Source organism: Pyxicephalus adspersus, chromosome 1 (genome assembly GCF_032062135.1).
Source record: "Pyxicephalus adspersus chromosome 1, UCB_Pads_2.0, whole genome shotgun sequence".
In the NCBI taxonomy this organism is placed as follows: Eukaryota; Metazoa; Chordata; class Amphibia; order Anura; family Pyxicephalidae; genus Pyxicephalus; species Pyxicephalus adspersus.
Genome location: NC_092858.1, coordinates 112,371,979 through 112,384,594, shown reverse-complemented (window position 1 = coordinate 112,384,594; position 12,616 = coordinate 112,371,979). Strand labels below are relative to the sequence as shown.

Genomic DNA, 12,616 nt, shown 5'->3' with positions numbered 1-12,616 from the left:
ATTATAATCATAAAATCTACTAAACCAAACTAACTACTTTGGAAAAACAAATATTCATATCTTAAACTATATTAACACAGCTCAATCATTAAAGAAATTAGTTGCAGAAAGAACAACTCAAAGTGAAGGACAATAGATAGGAGATTTGTGCCATCCATGTAATGTGTTACTATCTTGGTCAAACAAAAGTTTCTTATCATTTGGAAATGTATATGGAAATACTGCTTCTTTGAGATAAGATCTTTGAATCTTGAGCCTAAAGGTAACCAAAAAACATGGAGCAGTCCTACAATATAAAAAGAATAATTTTAGATAGCTTATGCCATATCTTCCCACGAGTGAAGTGAGACAAATCATGAAGTGGGTGGTGTTCACATTTATATGCCTTCAGCTGTCAGAGGGGCTGGTAAGGTGAGTCCCACCCATAACAGTGCTTTTCTCTTAGCATAACTAGACAATGCTTTATGCCAGGCAATACAACACATTTGAGTGTTTCTTTTTTTTTATTGTTGGATAGCGGTGGGAAATAATAAATAGTGGTAAATACTTACACAGTCTGTGACTAAATAAATGCCCTGCTGCTAATATGAAAGTGCACTGGTGACAATTTGCAGAATATGCATGGCAAACATTTAAAAAAATAATTGTAATGTTAAGCTATGAAGCAGGCATGTGACAATCAAAATAATATTATTCAAAAAAGTACACTATAATATTGTATAAAAAAGTCAGCCAATAAGTAATCATCAAAAAAATATCTATTTCAAGCACAAGGACATGACATCTTGCATGCTGCTTGATCATAACAATTTGTGCATGTATAAATAATAACACATACAGACACTAATACATACATGATGCTTATTTGAAATTAAGGCTCCTTGCAGGCTTCTATATCCATATTGCCATGTATGCAAGAACAATAGAGAAAAACACATTTTTATTTAAAGGCATGAAGCGGCTTACTCTATATACTATGTTGCAGATGTCAAAGATGACTTTTTAAAGTTGAAATTTACCCTAAAAAAAAGGCTTACCATAAAAAAGGCTTTTAATTGCAGATAAGGCATTCTGTGTCTCTACAATAAAAGCTTGTGCCTGCCTGATTGAAAACTCTTCTAGAATGTACAATGAGAATGTACAATGATGTTAGGAAGAAAGAAAGAAAAGAATGCTATCATTTTGTGTTTTATGGTACTCCAACACCTATTTTGTAAACTTTGGATTATATGATATCTTCCTGTTGTTCACAATTTAATGCCTTTGTCTGGGTAATATATTGTCAACTTTTGTTAAGTGGTACTATCTCTACAGGCAGGGCTGCATTTAAATGATGTATATTTGAATGCTAATGCTAGAATGTGCTATTGGTCTGCTGTCTTCTTTTACATTTACAAATACATACCATTTTCATATGCTTCAAAGCAACTTTATTTAAATATCCCAGAGAAATTAGAAAAAACTTTCAACAACATACAACTCTTTCTTTCAGGGTCCCTCTGAAAAGGTACAAGTCAGCCCGTGAAAACATGCGGGAAAAAGGAGTCCTGGATGAGTATATGAAGACACATAAAAGAGACCCTGCACTTAAGTACAACTTCAATCAAAAGTTTGATTTTGCTGTAGCTTATGAACCAATGTACATGGATGTAAGTTCCGCATTTTGTACAGTTTAATACATAAACAGAAATCACTGATACTCTATAGATAACAAACTATTTTTACATCTAGACATATTACTATGGGGAGATCAGCATAGGAACACCACCCCAAAACTTCCTGGTGCTGTTTGATACTGGATCATCCAACCTGTGGGTTCCATCTGCCTCCTGTCAAAGTGCTGCTTGCAGTGAGTAAAGTGCATATAGATACAATATAAAAATAAGAATAAACATTTCTATTGTACGCAACCTAAACCATAGTTATGGGATATTTCCTATATTGAAAAATAGCAATTCTGACTTCAAATTTAGTCAAAGAAGTTGCTTTTACTTCTGTAAACAATGGACTGCAATCTAAGCAACATGTCACCTCTCTTGATGCTGGAGATGTGTATAGACATTGACATGTATAGGGGTTTACACTTCATGCCAGGGCAGGGGGGTGGGGGACACAGATAAGGATGTTAGCTGTAGAGGCACTGGTGCTAATAAAAAGAACATCTGCAATGTATTGTATGGCCAATCCAATATTATTTGTCTATGGTATTTAGTAAAAGCAGCATCATGTAAAAGCCACCTTCAAAGCTATAATGAAAAGACCAAATTGCATTTATGATTACCCTAATGAAATACATTGGTAATAATGAAATATGAAATATATTGAGGCAAAAAAATACCTTTGTAATCAGCCTTAAGTATACTACATCTTCTGTAGAATCTACATGTATTAGTTCTCTATAGCAAAATATTTGAAGAGCTGCTTTGCTTTCCAATTTTTGTCTTAGAAACAGCTCCAGTTTTCTAACAAGTATTGTTCTATATCATCAATTAATAAGGATAATTTTAATTGCTTATTTGCAATCTGATAGAGGTCACTGGACTGCATATTTTGTTAAAATGTAGTGTTCAAGGTTGTTTTTTCAGTCATACTTACAGTCATATTTACACAAAACAGATTAATTTAAAAACAAATTATATTCAAATTCCAAGGCCGACTAATATGGCTTTTTACAATATAAAGTATTACAAAACATATAGCACCGGGAAGTGGCTGTTTTCTCTGACTTAATATTTGCATCATAATCTGCTAGTTATGGGTAAATAAATTATTATGCAGCAGTTGTGTAGCCTGTTCTGTGTATGCTATTGCTCTTTGTTCCATTCCAGTTATTTTGATGTGTATGTCAGACTTGTATAACACCCTAGCAAGTTTGATACTTGTCAAATTCTGTATGCACAATTCTGCCATGAACTATTATGGCCAATATAGCCATGAACATTGCAGGTACCCATAATATTTGTAAATAATTCAGGCATTGTATGAACACAATTGGGTTGATTTACAAAAGAAATATAGACTGTTCATGTAGCAAAATTAGTAACTTCTTCGCAAAAGAATTCAATTACTCAAGTGAATAAGGTAAATGTTTGATGACTTCATTCATCGGTGTGCAAGCACAAATTGTTTTTACATGTCTTTGCATGTGAGATAGGGTATTCTTTGCAAATTTAACTCTACATTTACTAAGCTATTAGCTTACTAGCTCTATTCTAACTTACTTGCTTACTAGTTCTAAAACAGGGAATCAGGCAATCCCTCGAACATTCCCTGGTTGGAATCTTCCAAGTCCATGTGTTTGAGTGGCAGTATTTGATTACTATCTGGGAACATATGAGGGAATGTCATATCCCCTTTTGTATAAATAGTAATAGCATAAACTTGTTTAAAAAATCAAAACGATAAACCAAGGTGTTACATTTCATATAAATAATGGTAGTTGCTTGTTTAGTGTGGTATGAGATGTATAGTGTAATGCAGGGGTGTCAAACTCAAATACACAGTGGGCCAAAATTAAAAACTTAGACAAAGTTGTGGGCCAACCTTTAAATTTATTGAAAACATTGAGGCTGGCTAAATGAGTGACCCGCCGCTGGAACTCCCTCTTCATTGAAAAAGCAGCACTACTACAATTCCCTGCATTACTTGCGTCTATAAACAGTCAAATATAACGCATAGGCAGAGAGCCCGCTGGTTTATAGACCCGAGTGATGCGTATTGTAGTAGCGCTGCTATTTTAATGCGGCGGCGGGCCAGCTGCAGTTCATATTTAGGATTCCTTCGGGGGCCAAAAAAAGGAATTTGCGGGACAGATTTAGGACAGATTTGGCCCTCAGGCCAGGGTTTGACACCCCTGGTGAAATGCATTGAGCTAAGTATTTGTTTTCTGTTCCACCATGAACATTTGCAAAATCCAGATATTAACCAGGTGTATTGTATAAACAAACAACCCCTTTGATTGCATATAACATTCTTTTACTTGCTCTGCCACATATTAATTAGACTCGGGAAATTTAGGCTATTTAAAAAGTAGTGAAAAAAAACTGCCTACTGTTTTATTTAACCAGTTACTAACGACAGTCCGAGACCCTTTTTAAACATAGATTTAATAATTGTTTTTTATGCAGCAACATTTATTATATACTTAGTTTAAAAGGAATCTTTAGCTGTTCTGTGCACATTTTGTTCCTTTCTATATTTATATTTTTTGTCAGATAAATAAAAAACACTGTATGTAAATACTATTTGCTGTATAAACTTGAATATAAACTGATCTGAATATAAGGAAAGGTACCTTTATCTGAAAAACAACAGGAAAAGGAGAATTGATTTAGGTATAAATATAGGGTATCTGTGGCTGTCATTGCTAACATTCAAAATGCCAAGAAATAATTTATGAATTAATACATCCATGGTGTATTAAAAAAAATATATAAAAGTTAAAATGACATTGGTCCATTGTGTTTATCTGTTTCCAAATTTTTGCAGGTTAAATTGTTTTGTACTGTTATGATAGGTCATTTGCTCCAATTATTGTTGAACACTGGTAAATGACAATGTGTTCTCATGTAAACTGTTACAAACTGTCTCAGATGGTTAAAGTTTACACTTTACATGAGAACACAGCACCATCCAGTGGAGTATAAACCAATACTTTTTCTAATGGTTACCTAAAAAGTAAAAAAAAAAAAACCAAAAAAAAAAACATTGTTTTATACTTTAGTAGATTAGGTTTAAATCTTCATTTATTTATTATATTACAAAGTAACTAAAAATAATAGAAAGCTAAACCACTGTATATACAAATACATGTAAGTTACGTATATGTTATAGAAATCACTAATTTTCAGGTTAATCTTTATCAACTTTTTTCTTTAAAATGAAAAGCAAAAGTATGCTTGTTTTAATGCAGCAATGTACCCTAGGGAAAATATTTTTTCATAACAGTTATCACATGACCCAGTCTGTAAGCTGGTGCAGAGTTATATAATCAATTTATTCCTTAATTGTAACACAAAATAAGATGGGCTTAGGTGATGAAGATGTGTACATGAAGATGTCTGGGCTGATTGGATAGAAATACCAATAAATATAGTTCAACAGATTTACCAGCTTTCTTGAGTGTTTCATTTTTAAATGTTTGGAGTAATTAACAATTCATAAATCAACAAATTTTTAAAACATTTTATTTAGTTTCTTCTAAAAAATGACCTCAAAATATGATTTTACTTTATTCTGTTTATGCAGGCAACCACAACCTGTTTAATCCCAGCCAGTCCTCCACATACTCCACCAATGGACAGCAGTTTACTATGTCCTATGGCAGTGGCAGCGTCAGTGGTATCTTTGGTTATGACACTGTGTCTGTAAGTAAACTGATATTAAAGGTGAACCTAAAAATTCATCTTTACTGACAAATCTATATAGGTGGGTATTATCGACCTTCTTTTGAAAATACTAGTTTCTTGTCTGTTTCTAATTTTAATGTCTGGAATGAATATATCAGAAATTAAAACATCTGAGTGAAGTCAAAACTCTTGATTTGTATACCTTATCCAGGCCAGCAACACAAAGAGGTCTATTCATGAAGTTGTAAATCTGATTTATAAATAGACCAAAAAAGATTTGAAGCTGTTGAAACAGCAGATAGCAAATATTTTTAAAAGTAAGAGTCAGCAAATTTTAAACGTTTAGCAATTGTACTCTTTCTATGTTAATCACTGAATATAAAGATACACATTTTAATACCAGTTTTTTCACAAAACAGGTTCAAGGACTAACTCTTACAAACCAGGAATTTGGACTGACTTACACAGAGAGCGGCAGCAGTTTCTACTATTCAAAGTTTGATGGTATATTTGGAATGGCATATCCTGCCATGTCTGCAGGGGGTGCCACTACTGCAATGCAGGGAATGTTGCAACAGAACCTGCTTAATTATCCTATTTTCAGTGTCTATATGAACAGGTAAACAATATGCTAGCACCATCCTTAACACCAACCCTAATTCTAAACATAACCAACGTAATTATTGAGAGTCTGATCATTAATTATAGTTGTGATTAAAACATTTTGACTCCAGGGGGCAGTATTGTTGATGATTTTATCACATATTTATTACTTTGGAGACCTGCTTTTTCACCAATCACCAGTAGCTAAACTAATCTTTTTATTCTATTAAACTGTATCAGGCCTATTTAAGTCTGTGGAATATCTAATAATATTAAGTATTCTGTAGACAGAAGGTCCTCCAAAATAATACCACATCCCAATATCACATATACAATTTTCTGAAAGTCACAAATTAGCTGGAACATTTTAGTGGCAAAATGTAATTTATCAATATTCAAAATGTTTGAAAGTAGCATTCAATATAATCAGCAGGTATCACCAAAACAAAGCAAGGTAATTCCTGTCCTTCTGTTAAATAGTAGGTTTTTGACTCATGGGGTCTTTTTACTACTTAAATCATTACAGAGGTACAAACCTAACTGACCCCCGGTTAGTGGTGGGTTATCATTTGGTATATTTGAAATTTCGACATATATTATGTAACATGTTATATTGCGGTAATATTTTCAAAAAGATATAAATATAATATAAATAATTATTAAAAAATAGATTGCAATATTTCATCTCACCATAATCAATATTATTGAAGGTTATGCAAGCAACTTGTGTTTTTTCATACCTTCCAACTTCTCAGGCAGAATCTCTCCACCTGTGTCCGTGGGTGTCTGTCCATGTACATGAAGCATTTTTTTGGAGTTTTCTATAGTTCTATAGTGACAGTGGTACCTGGTATACTATACTCATTGTAACCTTATGTATTTCTAATCAAGCATGTTTTGTTTATCAAATAGTTATTATTACATTTAGATTTCTTACTAGGACTCACAGTCGTATGAGATTTATATTGTCCCCTGAAGAAGCAGAAATCCGTGCATAGGAACTGTTCTGTGACATACTTACCAAATCATGTCTTTGAATGACCTTATGTATTCATACAAACCATTCAAAATGGTGGAATACAATATCATATTTTTTAATATTGTTTGTGGGTTTCTTGAAATCTCATTTTGGGAAAACTTGAATGCAAAATGTTTTGCAATATTTACCTTTTGCCTTGGTGATAACTACCTAATTCACTGAATAGCACTTTTAAATTTTAAATTAAAAATAAGTTACATTTTGTCATTTAAAAATCCCAGCTCATATTTGTGACTTTCAGCCATACAGAACAATTGTTTCTGGAATATCTAGGAAGAAGGCATGCCAGAAGTAAATATAAACAGAATAGCAAGTGACTGGAATTAAGACATGACATGCCATTACTCCAGACTCGAAAAAGTTCATCTTAAGAGTTAGCCAAAAGAGTAGGCATTTTTTTTGCAATTAATTGTTCAATATTAACCAACGACAATATAAATGGAAAATGAAGGATCCTTAAAATCAGTAGGTTTCAAGTTGAAGAAAAGGACCTCCAAGCCTTTATTCTCTGGAATATTGCCTGTGCAACACAGGAAAGGCAGAAAGAGCTTGGGCAGCTAAACGCATGGCTTAAGTTCTGGTGTTGAAGGGAAGGGTTTAGGTTCATAGAGCACTGGGCTGACTTTTCATTGGGGTACAACCCGTATGCCAGAGACGGTTTGCGCCTAAATGAAAGGGTGTCTGCTGTGCTAGGGGAAAGATTTAGGGGAATGGTGGAGGGATATTAAAACTAGGACAGAGGGGGGTGGGACAGTCAAATAACGTGGCAGAAAGGATAGTCAGGGGTCAGACACTAGTGGAGGGTGGATTGGGGATAGTTGGGGGAAGGATTATGGATAATTGTAAGGAGCTTCCCATGTTACAAACAAAAATTGTACTGTGCAGTTCTAGTTGTACTAAAAAAACAAAATGATTTGGCAAACAAGGATGGTAAATGAAGCAATGGTTTAAAGAGCCTGTTCACCAATGCTAGCAGTCTAGCAAACATGATAGGGGAGTTGGAAGCCTTAATGGGTGAAGAGACGTATGACTTAGTTGGCATTGCTGAATCCTGGCTTTGTTCTTCCCATGACTGGGCTGTCAGTATTCCTGGGTATACTCTCTTTCGTAAAAACAGAGTCAAACGAAAGGGTGGTGGTGTCTGTCTGTATGTGAGAAGTGATCTGAAAGTGAATGTGAAAGAAGAAATTGCGGAGGGAACAAGCGATGAGGTTGAGGCATCAAAGATGGAGTTGAATATGGGGTTGAATAACACACAATTAATTATTGGAGTCTGCTATAGCCCCCCAGGGCTAAGGAAAAAATAGAAAATCAACTACTAGCACAGATAGAAAAAGCAGCAAAAAGTTAAAGTGTTTTATTCATGGGAGATCTCAACTACCCTGACATTGACTGGAGTAATGGCACTACAGGAACAGCAAAAGGGGGGAAATTTGTGAATTTATTACAAGATAATTTTTTGGTACAGTTTATAGAAGCCCCACTTGGAAATGATACTCTGCTGGGCCTAGTTCTTTCTAAGAATGCTGAGCTTATAACAAATGTGCAAATAAAAGAGAATCTGGGTAGCAGTGACCACAATATGGTTTCATTTAATGTTAGCTGTAAACAGGAAGCAAAAATAGGAAAGATAAAAACATTTAATTTTAAGAGAGGAAGTTTTCCATTATTAAGGGCGGCTCTCTTTGACTTGGACTGGGAGACAATATTGTCCTCAAAGAACACAGAACAGAAATAGGAATGTTTCAAGTCTGTTCTACAAAGCAAACTGAAAAATATATTCCAATGGGTAATAACTTTAGGAGGCTAAAATTCAAACCTATGAGGCTTACAGCTGATGGTAAAAAAGCCATAAGGAACAAGAAAAGGGCATTTCAAAATATAAAAATGAAGGATCACCTTTATCATTTGAAACCTATAAAGAATATACCTAAAGATGTAAAAAGGAGATAAAATGTGCAAAACTTCAAAATGAAAGACTGATTGCAAAGGAAAGTAAGGCAAGCCCCAAAAAAATATAATAATATATTATATTAAATATATTAATAGCATAAAGTTCAGATCTGAGCACGTAGGTTCCTTAAAGGATGTCGCTAGGTTGGTAACTGGGGGTAAAGACAAGGCAGATTTACTAAACACTTTTTTTTAGCTCTGTGTACATGAAGGAAAATGGCAGAGCTAAAGTCCAAATTCATAATAGCAATGTCACTGGCTTAAATGAGTCACAATGGCTCAGAATTGATATGATTGAGAAACAGCTGGGAAAAATAAAGGTTGACAAAGCACCAGGACCTGATTGGTTACATCCATGTGTCCTCAAAGAGCTGAGCTCAGTTTTTTCAAAGCCATTATTTCTAATTTTTAGAGACTCTTTAGTAACTGGCAAGGTACAGATGGATTGACATTACCAGGTAACTACAGACCCGTTCGTTTTACGTTCATAGTTGGAAAGGTCTTAGAAAGTTTGATAAAGAGCCACAAAGAGGAGTTTCTGCTAGAAAATAATATTATAAGCGATAGTCAGCACGGCTTCAAGAAAGACAGAAGTTGTCAAACAAATTTTCTCCCTTTTTATGAGGAAGTAAGTAAACATGTACACAGTGGAATAGCAATTGATATAATGTACTTGGACTTTGCTAAAGCATTTGACACTGTACACCACTGTACAGTTAATATGCAAGTTAGGGTTCGATAGATTTAGAAAAGTCAATCTGTAAATGGATAGAGAACTGGCTTAAAGATCGCATCCAGAGAGTTGTAATTAATGATTCATACTCTGAATGGTCTAAGGTTATTAGTGGTGTACCCCAGGGTTCAGTGTTGGGACCTTTACTGTTTAACATCTTCATAAATGATATGGAGTTTGGGATTAAAAGTACCATTTCTAGATGTTTTTTCTGGAAGCACAGAATATAACTGGGTATTAAGGCTTTAAAGTAAAAATAACAGTGACTGTTGATCCAGGGAACATCCGATTGCCTCATGGAATCAGGAAGGAATTTTTTTCCCCTGTTGAAGCAAGTTGTACCAGGGTTTTTTTTTTTGCCTTCCTCTGGACCAACTATGTCTTATGGGGTTTTATATCTGGGATATGTTTATTTCCCTAGTAGTTGAACTTGATGGACATGTCTTTTTTCAACCTAACCTACTATGTAATATTCATGGAAATGTTGTTTTCTTTTGTTTAGTCAATCTGGTGAAGTCATTTTTGGTGGGGTGGATAACAGTTTGTATTCAGGGCAGATCCAATGGGCTCCAGTCACTCAAGAAGTTTACTGGCAGATTGGTGTTGATGCGTAAGTAGCTTATCATTTTTGTTACCCTTATTAGTATTTCAGGTATTATCAACACTGATAATTTTTGTGAGGTTTTTAAATTTTCTTACATTATCCATTTAATAGCTAATGATTTATTTCATACAGGATTAACATACACTGATATGTGTACTGTTCTTGTTTTTCTTAAAAAAAAAAGCAAGCTTGCATTACAATTGCTCATTTTCCAAAACCAGTTGTGCGATTGAAGTGTGTGATTTTGTTGTCACTTCCATGCTTGGAGGTTAAATGTTAGTTTAATAATGGGAACATTTCCAAATCCCTTATGTATAAAATGTGTCCCTTTCCTTTTTTTCTGTCTCTAGGGCAAAGTATTTAGTCCCCAACTTGACCTATATGTATACATTTTTATTAGATCTTCCCGAAGGTGTCTTCTTTTAAATTAAACAATTCGAGTTTTGGACATTTTATTGAAAAAAAAAAAAAGATTACCAGTGCAAACACCGGGCTAAACATTAGTCTTGATTTTGATTTTAGTCAATTCAAACTTTAATCTTTTAATTGTTTGCCTTGTATGTTTTATATGTGTCTCACAGCTTCTCAATCAATGGACAAGCAACAGGATGGTGCAGCCAAGGATGCCAAGCAATTGTGGATACTGGAACCTCACCTCTGACTATCCCTCAACAATATATGGGTACTCTGTTGCAATACATAGGAGCCCAGCAAGGCCAAAATGGACAGGTGAGTTTGCATGATATCATCACATTTACATTGCAGTATATAAGCCAGGCAATCCTTCCTGCCTTTTTCATGAATGTGATCAACCTTAAAAAAAAAACGGTTTCATATGAAAAAAGGTTGTAACAATGGCTTTCCTGGAGGGACAAATAATGGGATAGTTAACATATGCCCTGCTTCTCTACTGCTGGCTGCTGATGTAAGCCCTTAACCGAGGCATTATTTCTACCTATTAGAGCTCATTCCTGATGCAGGCACTTTTTAATATTTCTAATATCATTAAGACAGGAATTTGGAGATGATGCCTCAGAAGGAGTTAGAGAGTGCAGAGCAGAAGAACATTTAATTAAAAAAAAAAATCAGTCACAGCTACATTACATACAATATTACCAAAGTTATAAGCATAAAACTAAACAATAATACTAGAAGTTGATGCAATTTTTTTTGCCTTTCAGTACCTAGTAAACTGTAACAATGTGCAGAACTTGCCAACAATCAGTTTCACCATCAATGGAGTCCAATTTCCTATTCCACCATCAGGATACATCATTCAGGTAATAATAGTTTGGGTTACATAATATAAATGATAGCTACTTTTTCTTGCAATAGTGTCATTAGACATTTAATCACTTAAAAGATAATTTTTTAGTTTATTAGCACTGGGATAGTTAGCCAGTAAGGCCTGTTCCATCTTTCAAAAACTGACGTTGTTTGCATAATGAATGGTGTTGATTGAATGTTTAAATTGTAAACTAAAATGAAATGAGCAGTGTTCACTTACATTTATTGATGCCATACATAAAGGCATGTTTTTTTTATTTGGTTCTATTAGAGTGGATATAGTCATTCAACCGTGCCTTGATTTTCCTTAGTGGCTATCCATACCTATATGTCTGATTTTTGGTCTGCTGTGCTGCATCAAAATAATCTTTTAACAATCCATCTTCTATGTTTTAACATATAGTTTAAAGTGGAATGCTTTACAGTAAATCAGTTTAATTTAATCTGTTATTAAAACTAAAATATTGTGCCTGGTTTACCTGGTTATGATTTTTTTTTGTCTTTCAGAATAATGGTTATTGTGCTGTTAGCGTTGAGGAAACTTACCTCCCATCACAGAATGGTCAGCCTCTCTGGATCCTAGGAGATGTATTTTTGAGACAATACTATTCTGTCTATGACATGAGCAATAACAGAGTGGGTTTTGCTCAAGCAGCATAAAAAGCAAATGCTACGCTCCTGTAGCTGAAAGATCTTTTCTGATGCTTCAAATAAATATCCAGGAACGTCTGGCACAAAATAAAGCTGTTGTAAATAACTAATCTAAGTCCTAATAATTTCTTGTAATATTCTCTGTTGCTGGTCCCTGTTCATAGAAGGTGGTACCCGCTAGGTTAATAAACTATTAACAGGTCACCTACAATTTTTTTGAATTATCCACAACCTTCCTACACCTTTAAATGATAAATTCTTCATTACAAAATAAAAGATTAGTATGTTTAGTCCTGGTTCTTTACATACTTTTAGAGCAATAAAACACTCACCTATCAATGCAGAAGCTGCTATGCAATATCCAGCAAGCCAGCGTTCAAGGTTTTATTGGAACCTAT

At 34.3% G+C, this 12,616-nt stretch overlaps 1 protein-coding gene across 1 annotated transcript; it reads left to right on the top strand.

The window, feature by feature from the left end:
- Positions 1–331: 331 nt before the first annotated feature.
- On the top strand, positions 332–12,328 carry LOC140322374 (gastricsin-like). The gene is made up of 9 exons (XM_072398951.1): positions 332–411; positions 1,493–1,649; positions 1,732–1,849; positions 5,248–5,366; positions 5,768–5,967; positions 10,179–10,286; positions 10,862–11,009; positions 11,462–11,560; positions 12,075–12,328. Exons 1-9 carry the CDS (start codon positions 356–358, stop codon positions 12,225–12,227), a joined length of 1,158 nt encoding a protein of 385 aa, XP_072255052.1. The 5' UTR covers positions 332–355; the 3' UTR covers positions 12,228–12,328.
- Positions 12,329–12,616: the final 288 nt, after the last annotated feature.

What these genes read in the sequence shown, in the direction of transcription:
- LOC140322374 (XM_072398951.1), top strand. Translation starts at nt 356, where the DNA reads ATGAAGTGGGTGGTGTTCACATTTATATGCCTTCAGCTGTCAGAGGGG. An exon ending in CTGTCAGAGGGGCTGGTAAG is followed by an intron (nt 412 to 1,492) that starts GTGAGTCCCACC and finishes TCTTTCTTTCAG; the next exon opens with GGTCCCTCTGAAAAGGTACA. An exon ending in CTGTCAAAGTGCTGCTTGCA is followed by an intron (nt 1,850 to 5,247) that starts GTGAGTAAAGTG and finishes CTGTTTATGCAG; the next exon opens with GCAACCACAACCTGTTTAAT.